The 13548-nt window shown below is 52.6% G+C and overlaps 6 protein-coding genes across 6 annotated transcripts; 5 read left to right on the forward strand and 1 right to left on the reverse strand.

Annotated features, from left to right (window-relative positions):
* The first annotated feature begins 475 nt into the window (after positions 1–475).
* Positions 476–1553, forward strand: POSPLADRAFT_1040193 (hypothetical protein). The gene is made up of 5 exons (XM_024477692.1): positions 476–667; positions 732–743; positions 799–898; positions 1153–1331; positions 1387–1553. The coding sequence occupies exons 1-5, from the start codon at positions 647–649 to the stop codon at positions 1465–1467; spliced, it is 393 nt and encodes a 130-aa protein (XP_024338586.1). The 5' UTR covers positions 476–646; the 3' UTR covers positions 1468–1553.
* Positions 1554–2682: 1129 nt separating this feature from the next.
* POSPLADRAFT_1145061 (hypothetical protein) lies at positions 2683–5378 on the forward strand (the record flags this gene model as incomplete). Its single annotated transcript, XM_024485759.1, has 4 exons — positions 2683–2735; positions 2881–2954; positions 3157–3524; positions 4620–5378. The coding sequence occupies 4 exons, from the start codon at positions 2683–2685 to the stop codon at positions 5376–5378; spliced, it is 1254 nt and encodes a 417-aa protein (XP_024338587.1).
* Positions 5379–5447: 69 nt separating this feature from the next.
* Positions 5448–7646, reverse strand: POSPLADRAFT_1034312 (hypothetical protein; the record flags this gene model as incomplete). The annotated part of the gene is made up of 10 exons (XM_024477012.1): positions 5448–5516; positions 5585–5738; positions 5785–5932; positions 5981–6218; positions 6272–6735; positions 6812–6875; positions 6927–7038; positions 7088–7171; positions 7373–7591; positions 7639–7646. 10 exons carry the CDS (start codon positions 7644–7646, stop codon positions 5448–5450), a joined length of 1560 nt encoding a protein of 519 aa, XP_024338588.1.
* A 1237-nt stretch (positions 7647–8883) lies between these two features.
* Positions 8884–10254, forward strand: POSPLADRAFT_1047055 (hypothetical protein; the record flags this gene model as incomplete). The annotated part of the gene is made up of 5 exons (XM_024479192.1): positions 8884–9229; positions 9291–9580; positions 9628–9765; positions 9815–9885; positions 9945–10254. 5 exons carry the CDS (start codon positions 8884–8886, stop codon positions 10252–10254), a joined length of 1155 nt encoding a protein of 384 aa, XP_024338589.1.
* Positions 10255–11337: 1083 nt separating this feature from the next.
* POSPLADRAFT_1047056 (hypothetical protein) lies at positions 11338–12635 on the forward strand (the record flags this gene model as incomplete). The annotated part of the gene is made up of 2 exons (XM_024479193.1): positions 11338–11965; positions 12025–12635. 2 exons carry the CDS (start codon positions 11338–11340, stop codon positions 12633–12635), a joined length of 1239 nt encoding a protein of 412 aa, XP_024338590.1.
* Positions 12636–12861: 226 nt separating this feature from the next.
* Positions 12862–13459, forward strand: POSPLADRAFT_1057562 (hypothetical protein; the record flags this gene model as incomplete). The annotated part of the gene is made up of 2 exons (XM_024480935.1): positions 12862–13188; positions 13292–13459. 2 exons carry the CDS (start codon positions 12862–12864, stop codon positions 13457–13459), a joined length of 495 nt encoding a protein of 164 aa, XP_024338591.1.
* Between the last annotated feature and the right edge of the window lie 89 nt (positions 13460–13548).

The raw sequence follows: 13548 nt of genomic DNA on the forward strand, positions 1-13548 counted from the left end.
CCCTAGGAGCCTTGTCCTGAGCGCGTCTGGTTTGGATATCGGCTTCACGCTTGCGCTGTTCTGTGCATGAATCTGCGGGGACAAAGACCTCTCAAGCCGCAGGACAGAGCTGTGCGTTTTATCTGCTAAACTTGGCCGTCTGCCGGCAAATCAGCTTTGGAAATAGCCACTCCAGATGTGTTCAATTCAGAAGAGTAGATTCAATTGATAACTCATCGACATCAAAAGTAAGAGATGGAATGGATGAACTGTTTTGTATGAATGCGGGCGTATATGTTGTCCGGCAGAGCACTCGGTTTCCGAAACACTGCAACACTCAGATTTTACTATTCGGGTAAAAGCGACTCGATTCGGTTCGCTCTTCGTTCGATCCGGCTCGCTTCGGAAAATGCCGGAGACAGTGGTCCTGTACAGTTGCGGCAGCCACCCTCGCGTTCCCCCGCACCCTATTGCTGTAGACACCCACTCGTCGCTGCCCTCGTCGCTGCCGCCGCTCTCCTCAAGACTCTTCAGGTGATTACTCGCGGCTCGTCTTGACTCGTGCTTTTCATAGCACGACACTCGGACGAGCAGGTAGCTTACTCTGGATTGTGTCTGTGTTATAGTGAAATCTCGTTCTTACGCCGGTCTTTATTCTTTCGTCAAAATGGTCCGAGTATCTGTCCTGGTGCGTGCATCATCTTCATCTTCATATTCTATATGGCTCATTTCCAACCCATGGGCGAATGCAGAATGACTGCCTGGTAAGTCTGCAGTTTGTCTCGCAATTTCGATCGGTCATTAATTTACCGTCTGCAGAACAACATTGTCAACGCTGAGCGTCGTGGCAAGCGTCAAGTGCTCGTTCGTCCCTCGTCCAAGGTTATCGTCAAGTTCCTCAGTGTCATGCAGCGACATGGTGAGATTTGCTACATTACCTCCGCTTCATGTTTCCTTTCCATATTCGGAATGATAACTACAATCGACGCGGACTCGCCTCCACCGGTTGATTGTTTTAACGTTCCGATACAGCAATGCTCTCGAAAACCAAAACAACCTCTTCCTTCCTACATAGGGGAATAGGTTCACCGCAGAGACTACATTCGATTTCCCGAGATTCGATTCCGATGGAGGATTTGCACAGAAGCAGTTAACTGACTATTGTTCCTTCAGGTTACATTGGCGAGTTCGAGATTGTGGACGACCACCGATCGGGCAAGATTGTCATCCAGCTCAACGGCCGTCTGAACAAGACTGGTGTGATCTCGCCCCGCTACAATGTCCAGGTTCCCCAGATCGAGGCCTGGGTGAACTTGCTTCTCCCGGCTCGTGGGTTCGGTTTCATTATCCTCGTAAGCGTTTGTACCAAGCTGTTCCGTTTATGGTCTTCTCATAATCTCTTGTTAGACCACGTCGTCTGGTATTCTTGACCACGAGGAGGCGCGTCGCAAGAATATTGGTGGCAAGCTCCTCGGCTACGTGTACTAAGCTATTCGCCGGGTTGTGGTTCATGCGCTAGGCAGCGGACAAAATTGTATTTAGCAGTGGTCTGAATACATGCTATGATTACGATTATGTGTTGTGTGATACGTATTAATGTGTTCCACTCTGCCACATGCAATCGAGATGCGGTGAGCTTCCGCTTCCTCTTCGCGAAGCGGTATGCATGATGCAAGCGACGCAGACCTAGCAGCCTCACGCATTGAGATCATTGTAGCGGTGTACCAGACGTGCGGTGCTTGTGTCGGTGGTGCTGTCGGGTACGACATCGCCGTCGTCGGTCCACGGTCATCGCTTATCGCGGACCCTTCGTCGGTCTCGCGCCGTGGGCGTTCGGCCTGTTTCGGCTCGCTTTTGTGTTGTGGCTAGTGGTGGCGTCGTCCTCATCCGTACCAGGCCGCCCGTGATTGACGATGGCCCATAGCATACGCTCAGCAGTTCCAGCACGAGGATCGTGGCATAGGGTCAGAGTGTTCGCTGAGAATGGATGGGTAGAAGAAGCACATTCATAGTTGTGCACTCTTATTTATTTGTTTGTGAGACATTATGGCAAACGTGTTGGATTTTCCAGTTTTGAAAGTCGAGACGCGTGTCGATTAGACAGGGTTACAGCCGCATGAGGGCAGCCCGAGTCAGTTAAAGCTGGTCAAAGCCGAAACGCTGATCACGCCTGGCGTCAGATCACGTAAATGCACAATCTGAGATCGAGCGCTGCAGACATTGTTTTCTTCTTTCCTCGATGGCTCAAACGTCGTTATTCTAACTTTTATAAATCTCCGTACTTGTTCGTCACATGTCGATAACGTCTTGCAAAACGGCACGGAGCAATACAACGGGTCCATATCTGTCTGCAAACTGTCTAGGCCCTCGGTGCTATCATCTATCATGTTCTATCTCGTGTCATGATTGATGATTTGGCAACAAAGCAACCTGTCGCTAGTGCCAGCTTGCTTGTATCTGCGAGCCCATAATGACGCCAATTCGCTCGACCCATCAGGGATGTCTTCTGGTTGTGCTGCACCCTTCTTGCTAGCTGTAGGGGCAGGTCTCCCGATTTCGCATTTCAGGCTACCGTCCAATCAATTAGTACCGTTCAATCAATTAGTACACTGAGACTAGCTTCTCTCGTTATCATATACCGCAGTATTGACATGACTTCGAAAGTCAATCACGACAGTCGCATTTCATACGGCGGCAGTCACAATGGTCGAAGTCCAGCGCTTGGGAGAACGTCTCAACATCGATTTGAAATTCTGGTATGTGGAAACGGAGTCGGGATCCGTACAAGTATATCTGTTTAGAGCTCACTCGTTCTCCAGTATGTTCTTGTCGAATTTGAGATGCAAGCAGTATCATAAAACGACAGATGCAAGCAATACTATGAAACGACATTTGTTGCAGTAACCTCGACTCTCCGACTCTCCATGACCTCGTGGACATTCGGCGGGCGGTCATCTGCGTTGACCTGGGAATACGTACGGATAGAGTTCTCATGCAACCCTTTTTGATCTGCCGTCTCTCCTTGAAAACATACGGTTTGGCGCTAGCATTCGCTTAAATACCCCAGGTCACAATCAATTCACTAGCCGTGCCTCGTCATCGTATCCTCTATAAATGACTGAGAAGTCTATTACGCCCGTCTTGATAGTAAGCATTAGACCTTCCTGTGCCCGCCAGCTATTAACAAGCTACCTTGGCAGGTGGGCTCGGGACCCGTGGGACTAGTTCTTGCGTTAACCCTGCTGAGGAATGGCATATCTTTCCGAATCATCGACAAGGAGGAAAATCCTCGCATTGGGCAGCGCGGTGCCGGGATCATGGTGCGCACAACATGCCTGTATGGCTACAAGCAGCGGATGACTCAAAGGCATAACCACCAGCCGCGCTCGCTCGAACTATATCACTACCTGGGCGTGTTACCAGACGTGTTAGCAAAGGCCTATCGACTGATGCGCAATCGTGTGTACAAGTTACCTGGTGGAACAGAAGCAGTCGAGACGTTCTGGATGGATGAACCCACTGCGCCTACGCCTTCCACCCCATTCGTGCGTGATTCCGGTAATACAGGCCAATGTGACGTGTTGACCGGTATCAATCCCAGCCGAATATTGTCCCTCTTGGCCAGGCGAACTCAGATGCGATCCTCCTCCGCCATTTGGCCAACGACGGCTGTCATGTCGAGCGCAATGCAGAGCTGCGCAGTTTCAAGCAGCATGCCGACCATGTGGAAGCACAGATTGTCAAGAGGACAGCCGAAGGAGAGCAGCTTGAGACAGTCCTAGCTCGGTGGATCGTAGGCTGCGACGGGGCCAGGGGTGAGCAAATAAATTATCTGCTCATACTCAGGAGTCTGAGATAGACGATACCATCATATTAGGCGTTGTCCGTAAGCAGCTAGGGCTGTCATTTCTTGGCGAAACCAGGGAAGATGTGCGTTTGCTCATCGGGGACCTTTACGTGGAAGGCCTAGACGGTGATGTAAGCTGCCTTTTAAAGCTCTACCGGTCCGTGTTCTCATTAAGCGTTAGCATTGGCATTTTTGGGGAAATATGTCGACGATATTGTAAGCAACTCCAGCATCTATACCGGATCATGAGATAATTTAAGCACGCGTCACATACAGAGTCATGCTGCGGCCTTGCGAGGACGAAGGCATCTTCGCGCTTTTCCTCGGAGGACAATTCGATTATGCAAGGGTTGCCGCAGACCGCGAGGAGTTGATCAAGGTCCTACGTTCGGGGACAGATCGTACAGACATCGTCTTTGGCGCGGTCAGATGGATATCAGAGTTCAGGTGAATCAACTAATCCCACAAGTATGGCATCATCAGGCTGATGAGTCGACAGACCCAACATCAGGATGGTAGAGAAGATGGACGAAGGGCGAGGTTTCGTGGCAGGAGGTAGGTCTTATTGGCATGCATTTGCCACATAATGACGATCCCGGGTTTGTTCTAATATCAGATGCTGCCCATATTCACAGCCCGTTTGGTGCTCAGGTATGAAGCTTCTTACCGGCCAATCAGTCACGCACGGGACTGAGAGTCTCTATAATTCAGGGTCTCAATTCAGGGATCCAGGACTCCGTGAGTTTGTGGCTGCCAGTACTGCATCTCTCGGTCGGCTGACCAACATTTACAGTTCAATCTCGGTTGGAAGCTCGCTCTGGTCGAGAAGGGACTCGCGAGCCCTGCACTGCTTTCGACGTATACCGAGGAGCGGGTTCCGGTCGTCGCCGCTATGCTCCAGAAAACCACTGCAATCCTGAACAAGACCGTTGGTACCCCTAGGAGCGACCCTGGAAGCAGTGACGCATGGAACAGAGGAGGCGAGCTCAAGCAGCTCGGCGTGAACTATCGCTGGAGCTCGATCGTGATCGACGAGCGTACTGACAACGCTGACCAGCACGCCGTACATCGTCCGCTGGATCCATACGGCGCACTGCGCAACAATACAACGACTGTGCGAGCGGGCGACCGTGCGCCTGACGCACCTGGGCTGTTGCCGCTGAATGTCAAGACCCAACCTGACGGGAGTGTCAATGACGCAACGGTGTCGCTCTTCCGAGTATTTGGTCCCTCTCACCATACCGTTCTGTTCTTTGCTGGTCAAGTCGACGAAGTAACCCCGATCGTCCAGAAACTGAGGCAATATCCGCCGCATGCCCTACAAACAGCGATGATATACCCCGCGGGGACGGTGGGAGCTAAGCACCTCGAGGTAGCGGATGTCATGTTGCTGGACGTCAGCGGACACGCCTACGGCAATTATGCGTGTGACAAGGCCAGGTTGACTGTGATCATTGTGAGACCTGACGGGGTAATTGGGGGAATCGTCTTTAGCTTAGGCGGTGTGTTAGCATACTTCAGGCGGGTGTTCTCTGCGTACACCTTAGCGTGATCTGAGGCATTTCGTTGAGTTGCATCGGTGTAAAGTCCGATATCATAGCGATAAATTGAGTTGAATGTCTTACGTTCGAGCCCATTTTTCTAGAAAGGCATCCAACTTTCGTTCATCTCGATCGGTCATCCGCGATCCCTGTAAGAAGCCACATCGACACACGCATGAACGAAATAGCATATGAAGTATCGCAGTAGGTTACGCACCTCTAGTCGGATTGTCAAGTTGCTCAGCTGCTCTACTCTTCTTCGCAGATCATCCTCGAGTTTCTGCTGTGTGGCGGAGGGCAGGAATGGAGGAGACGTCGTGACAGGCGAATTAGCATAGATAGTGGAGAGTAGAGAAGCGCGGTTGTGCGTCCTGTCCCCATATCAGAAAAGGTGCCTCTTGGTTGAGGAGTACTTACAGAGAGGACAGTCGGTCCAAGAGAGACACAACCCATTCCCTTTCAGCATCTTCTGCATGGGATAGCCATTCGGGTATCGACGCAAGTTCTTTGCTGAGATCTGCGTCGTCCAACAGGACAAGCGGGCCCGCATCCGAGGGCCTAATACCTATCGAAACGATCAGTCGCAAATAAACACGCCTTTTGGAAGACTTACTCTGCAGCTGTTTCAGCTCATCGCGTAGCTCATCCTCCAGCAGCGCTTGCGGCTGAAGGGACTTATCCTTGCAGGCGCTATCTCTGATAGAAGTGACGTCATCGACGACTTCTTCAAGCTCCTCTACAAGAGCGCTGACAAGTGCTTCGATTTCGAACGCATGCCCTTTGGATGCCAAAAGATGCGCGTGTAAGGTATCAAGAGGCGGAAGCAAGCATTGCGAGAACATATTCGTGGTCTGACATGGAGACTGTTAGCGTCTGCGCAGTCATTCCAGGAAGCCTTGCGAACCTCGTCGACGACTCGCTCCCGAGCAGTCATTGATTTCATTTGATCTGAGTTCCAAGCCCGCGTAAGTTCCTGCACAAGATCGACGTCGGCAGAAGCAGTAGACGCATCGTGCTTTGCCTCCATTGTGGCCAGGATGTCCGAGACAGCCTGATCTTTCTCTACGTCCTCAGACAGAGACATAAGCTGATGAGCTATTCCGTCCATCTCTGCGCAAAAGAGCTGAGCTTCCAAATCTGCCGTCTCTGGCCACAGCTCGGAACCGGAGGGTGATTCGATGATGTTCAGCTGCTGATGCAACCGCTCCGCCTCTCGCTGTACTTCGAGAGCAGTAGGGATTGATCGATCGGCGGCGGCGAGTTCATGGAAGCGCTCTTTCGCGATCCCGGCAATTTGTGCGCGAAGTTCAGTCATTTCGGCCAGACGGGCGCTGCACGCTTTGAGGTATGCGCCAGCTTTTTCTCGATCTGCGACAGCATTTGTCAGGTGCATCATCGCGAGGATGAGGGTCGCTTCAATGGTATGTCCGAGTGCACTGCTTACCGGAATCCGCAGCACTTAGCAGCCTCGATGCCGCGTTCACCGAACCTGAGAGTGCTGTATCGACCTAGATACACTGAGCGCAGAATCACAAGGCTGAATCGAAGGGGCCTCAAACCTGGATTGAGATATCTCCTAGGCGCTCTTCGCCGCGGCGCATTTGATCGTCAAGGCCATTCATAGAAGCCTTGAGCGTCTTCACTGTATGCGCCATCTCTTTGGATGCAATTCTACGAGCTACATTAGAGGAATGAGAGCTGCGAGATGGAATGAACTGACTTGACACTCTCAAGGCGATGTCTGAGCATGGCTGTCTCAGTTTCCAGGAGCTCTGACTCAGATAGGGCCTGTTCACGTCGAGAGCTAATGGTGGCACATGAGCTTAATTGTTCTTATTGCAATAAAAGGGCCAACTTGCCGTAGTGAGGCCACAGTTTGGAACGTCGAAGGGATAGTCGCTGTGTCAATCCGGTCGGTGTCAGCTATGATGCCTGCTTTCTCTGCGATCTGTGTGCTACACATGCACGTTGAGAACAAATGGCGTCATCAAGAACGCATACATACTCTTTAATCTCTGCCTCATGCAGTGCAATTGACTGCAATGCCACGGTGGAGTTGATGCCGGCATGCCCTTCAGATGCTTCTGTTGTCGCTTGGGATGCAAGCCAATCTATGAGATCCTTCCCCGCGGGAAGAGAAGTGGCCCATTCAAAATCTCCTGGGGAAAAGCGAGGACCCCCGAGGGTCCGTATCATAGAGGCAAGGATTTGGGTTGACTCTGGTCTAGCGGGTCATCAGTGATCGCCGCGTATCAGGTCGAGATGACGTACTGAGTCATTGTAGCAATAAATTCGTTACAGCTTGCGATTCCTACCCTCTGAGACAATCGCGGACTCAAAAGTAAGTTACCTTCACCGAGGCTGAAAGCCAGTACGTATAGTTGCAGAATAGGTGATGTAATGAAATGCTTGTACGTGTTTGCGGCGCTGATTCAATATCAGAGACGCGTTTCTTTGTAGACACGTTCCTGGCGCGTAGGCTTGAATCGAGATGGAATGGACGACGAACGCCAGTCACGGTGGTCAACGCGTGACGCAGTGACACGGCGCGTCGAGTCACGTACCGTGGCAAACGTTCCTCGAGCCTGCAGGAGGCACCGCGGGTTGAAAACTTTATGCAATACCTTTCCCTGTGCAATGTGCAGGCAGCTTGTCCGCCTTGTGAAACGCCCCCCTTTGAATGCAGTTCACAGCAGTCCACTGGGGGTCTAACACGATGGTTGGGAGCGACTCTCAAGCAATTACGCACGATAGCACGGACCTCCCGTCTTATCGTAAGTCTATTCGAGACGATTGTCGGGAGTACACGCATGTCGGCACTTAATTGAGGTACACACGTTCCTACTCCAGTGAAGAGACCCCGACTTCACAGGAGTGTCACACAATAAGTCCTGATATCATATCCGAAGCTACATCCGAAACAGTGAGTCTCAGATAGTCTCCTCGGGCGATGTAAACCATACCACATGCGACAGAATACGCCACCGAGTTGGCTGTGAACTATCCTGATGCATCACCTAGGCCTATCGCGGTTCTCGGGAACGCCGTGATAGAGTACTTAGCTCTCTATTGGACTTCCCTTCCAAGTCCTGCGTACGTTGGTGGGCTATCAAACTAAAACATCGCCGCTGCATTCTTCTCGTATTCAGCAGCGGGCAAGCCTACAAATGTCGAAGAATAACACCTATTTACGAACGATCGACGCGGCAATGCGGTCACATGATCGGAGGGTATATCGCGTCGTTAGCGCGACAGCCGCGATATCCGAGCCTCGAGGTACTAGTTCTGATGTCCAAAATATCTACCCGACATTTTCTTCACTATTTCGATGCGTCAATTTCGGTTCCTTCTCTCAGACACCTTCCAGTCGCTCGTTTCACTTGTCGCTCGTTATCTTATCACCCGCCGGAGGAAGGCCCTCACTCCGGATTTTCCCTCCTTTTTCTACCCGGCAGAGATCGCTCGATCCTTCAGAGCGACCACCAGGTCCTCCGCTCTGTTTAGGGAACGTCTGCAATGGCCGCTGCAGCCCGCCTGCTTCATTCTCTGCCATGGCTCTTCCTCGCCATCTCTGAATCTGCTCGCGGATCCCCGGTCTTGACACCGCCTCTACACACCCTGTCAGCACGAGGGCTGCAGGTCAATAACTACAACAATGGCACGATCAAGGTCATCGACCCATCCAGCGGCGCGTCGATCGCCCAAGGATCAGTGTCAGACGGCAGCGGCACTAATTTCTCCGCAACAGCCATTATCTGGCTCGTGTATTGCTTTGCGATAGGCGCATCGCTGGCATTCACCGGGATTAAGTTCCCTCGGGTCACCAATGGGGCGGCTATAGGCATTACAGCTACAGCGTGTGGTAAGTGTTATGTCGTGCTATTGCTAGCCTTTGCGGTGATTCCTGACGAGGTGCTGTCTAGTATGGGCCGCGATGATCAACACAGAGTCCTCCAAGAGTCTGCACGACCTGGTGCTCACGCTCGTCCCTGTCTGTCTCTTCGTGCCGGGTTTCATCTTCGGGCTGTTCCCGTACGGCCGCCTGTCGGGAGTGATCCTCATCACCATCGCAAGCGGTTTCTCATGGGGTGCCCGTATCTGTCTCTTCCGGTCGGACCTTCTCGTTCGCGAAGTCTACGGGGATTGGCTGATCGGGACGGCCTTCGCCCTGATGAATGTCGTGCTGGTTCCATACTATGAGCGGATTGCAGTGGTATGTCGAGCCCGTGGTGCACATCTTCGTGTGGACTATCCACTTAGAATGCGATGAAGGCCATTGCGTCCGCTTCCGTCGGCACCTTCTTCATCGGCCTTGGTGTCGACCTTATCATCAACAAGCAGGCGGGCATGAGCTTTGGGCTCCGCCTGCTGTGCGACCGCAACAAGGCCCACTACCTGGTATGCTGATTCGGGTTCGCATGATGCCCTGTACTCACGGCTTTGCTAGGATCTTGTGTACAAGGGTTGGAAGCCGGGAACGTCGACCATCATCATCCTCGCGGTCACTTTGGGTGTTGTGTAAGCCCTGTTTTGTTTCACGCTTGGACTGCCAATTAAGGCCCCGTTCTTCTGTGCAGGCCACTTCTCGCATACGCGCAACATCGAGCATTCCCCCAGTCGTATATCGTGCCCGAGAGGGATATAAATGAACAGTACAAGACGAGGCCTCTGCCACGGCCGGCCAAGTCTGGCGAGGAGAAAGCCCAGCCCGCTATTGCGGTGCAGGAGGTATGCCGGACGCACAGCTTCTACCGCGACAGCGTGTTACGCGATAGCATGTACCGCGACAGTACGTACCGCGACAGTATGTACAAGGATCCCAGCATCTACACCGTCACACCGCCGGTGACGCGACCGCAGTCGCAGGTGATGGAGTCCTACTCTTGACGGCTCCTTTTCATGTACCACCACCATCTCGGGAACCCGGTAGACTTTGACAAATAGACAATTACTAATCTCGCCTTCATGACCGTACATACGCTCCACGTCTTCTCCCGCCTCGCGTTCGGGCTCACTTCCTTCCCATGTCATTCGGTGGTCTCACTGCTCGCGGCTCGCACTCACGGCTCCGGTTCTAGCTGTCTTGCATCGCTACTTTTCCCATGCGTTGGCTCTCCACGTTACGATACCATGATACCATGTCGGCTCGGATGGATTGCGTCAGCTTCCTGATACCGCTTCTTGCATTACCTGGCTTCTCTGCGCATGTCATCGGTACACACACTTGCAATACAACATCACAATAGAAATGTAGATACAAACGTGGAACTGAAGTGAACATGTTGTGGACAGCGACGATGATAAATATCCTTGGCAGGCCAGAGATCTGTTTCAGTAGATCAATACGCTTGTTTGCGTATTAGTACGCCTAGACGAGCGCGATGACGTTACTCAATAAGCGGTAGTGAGACGAACAGTACTTGTGTCCACTAGATAACGCACGAAGCCGCGATTACGCCACATGTGTGTCACGCTTCGAAACGATAATCAAGTGGAAGTGGCCGCAGTATTGGGCTGCGTCCGCATACTCTGACAGGCCTGTCATCGAGCACAATGCCTTGCCAATTTAAAGCAAGGCGTGACGACGGCATGTGCTGTCTGATGTGGCCAGAATCATTACCTCGTTGTACTCGTTATCGAACGTCTTCTGCAGTACCACGGCCGACGTACGCCCGCTAAATGTACCTAGCAGTACAGTTGCAATTGAACACGCGGCTTCCTCACTTCTTCATCTAGTTATTGGAGCACAGAATCGACAAGCATGCACATGTGTTCAGGTACAAGTTGTCGGTCATCTTGCAGCGTCGACAACGAGCAGCGCTTGTCTGTAGCCCCTTGTAGCATAAACAAAGCTCGAAATCTTGCAAAAAGCTTGTAAAGGTTAGTGATAACGAAGGTAATCATCGGAGTTCAAATGACTGCTAAATAAGTAAAGAGCAAGATGCATGTGCGCCTTGCTACTACAGACATATGCACATGTATGACAACTTGGTCCGCTTGCTCGTCTCTGACGCTTTTCTTGCTTGCCTTTTGCCCATAGTTCTGTCTTTCGTCAGTCTGAAGCTAGTGGGAACACCGTCTTTTGCAGAGCTGCGCAACATTCTCTCTGCCGTTTTTCGAGGGAATCGCTCGACGCCGAAGCACTTCTCACTCGAGAGGGCAACTCTATCATACGAACAATATGTCCGACTTTCGCAGGCAGAGCTTGCGGTCATGCGATCCTCCTATGAAAGGCTCGGCCGTGCGCACAAGCGCATAGCACAAAAGCTTGGATACCCTGAGAAGCTAGATAGGCTGCAACAAAGCATTCTGCTGAATGCTAGGGTGACCGCTGGAATCGCCGGTCTTGCTCGGAAGCAGTTTTCCTCCACTGGTGGTGAAGATGTCTCAGATAACCACGGCGATCTGGGCAGGGTACGCGAGTCGCTGAAGCACTTTGTGCGAGATTGGAGTGTGGAGGGCCAGCACGAACGCACCAGGATATTCGGACCTGTCCTGAATGTTCTCAAGCAAGTCACAAGTGAGCAACGAGCATCGACAAAGGTACTCGTCCCTGGCTCTGGCTTAGGCCGGTTGGCCTGGGAGATATCACAATTGGGTGCGTGTCGCGTGTTTGAAGCATGCACTGATAGAGCGACTCTTAAAGTTATATCTCAGGATTTGACACGACGGCCAACGAGCTTTCATTCTTCATGAACACCGCCTTCCGTTTCCTGCTTTCTGAAGAGACGACACAGCACGCCAACCAGCATGTCCTTCAGCCCTACGCAAGCTGGTTCTCGCACCAGCGAACCAACGACGTCCTATTCCGCACCGTCGCCTTCCCCGACGTGACGCCCCGGCTGTCGGGGAAGTTGCACCTCGCGGAGTGCGACTTTCTCAGCTTGCGTCCGCCGCTACCCGCGCCACTCCACCACGAAGGCGCCGATGATGGCTACGACTACATTGTCACGCTCTTCTTCATCGACACCTCGCTGAATGCAATCCAGACTATAGAACACATATACGCGCTCCTACGACCGGGCGGGACCTGGATCAACCTGGGGCCCCTTCTCTGGACCGGCGGGGGCCAAGCGGCAGTCGAGCTGAGCTTGCAGGAGATGCTGCAGCTCGCTGAGACGGTGGGATTCATAATTCATGATGGTTTAGGCGAGGACAACCCTTGCAGGCCGAGGACAATAGAGTGCGAATACACCGCTGACCGCGAGGCGATGATGCGCTGGCTGTATCAAGCGGAGTTCTGGGTGGCGACGAAGGCGCAAATATAAGGGTGCCCCTGCGCACGGTAAGTGAGCGAATTGATTGTCACTCAGTGGCGGCTCAATAATGTCGATGGTACAAGCACGATGCATCATTGTGGGACGCGTTCGCGTGGCCAGGGTCGTGTCGAGAGTATTAAAGCCCACTTCGGCCACCGGTCTCTTGTCCCTCGTCCTCCCCAGATAACCGTTTCTTGCCTCTGAATAACTCATCTGGTGCTTTGATCTCGTATCCATGCCTTCTCTGAAACAGTCTCCCGGCAAGCGTCCTGTCCGCACTGCTTACTGCCAAAATGCCCATCTGCGCCGCCGCTTGCAGGCCGCTGAGTCCCGCGCCTCTGCAGGCTCGAGTTCCCCCCCGTCGACTGCTGCGTGGATGGAGCAAGGCATTGCCGACATTACGGCGCGCATGAGCGCCGTAGTCACCGACGACTCGGATGTGGCGATGACGACGGATGTCGATTTTCTGCCCAACCAGCGAGACAATTCACGAGGTAATGCCGCAGCAAGCTCTGCGACGTCGCCTAGCCCGCAGCGGATCCACAAGGACGTCATGCAGAGCGTGAGCTGCATGCCATCTCAAGTATACCACAGCTTCGAGGCAAGTCGCCACCGCGCATTGTGTCAAGCAGGACCCATGAGCTAATTCTGCAACTGATTCACAGGAGCTGCGCGTTGAGTGCTATCGCATCGCTAGTATAACGACCGGCCGTTCCCCTAAACCTGCTGAACCGGACGGCTTCGTCTCGCCTCCTAGATTTAAAGCATTTGTTAACTCATGGACCGAACACGCTAACATGGATGGGTGCTGGGAGGACGTCGAGATGCCATAACTATTCAGCGAGTAGATCTCAACCCTATGGCGCCACAAGCTTGGGCATTGCGATATGCTGGGCGCGGTGATCTATTCTATTGCTCAAGC

Source organism: Postia placenta (genome assembly GCF_002117355.1).
Source record: "Postia placenta MAD-698-R-SB12 unplaced genomic scaffold POSPLAscaffold_8, whole genome shotgun sequence".
NCBI classification, from domain to species: Eukaryota; Fungi; Basidiomycota; class Agaricomycetes; order Polyporales; family Adustoporiaceae; genus Rhodonia; species Rhodonia placenta.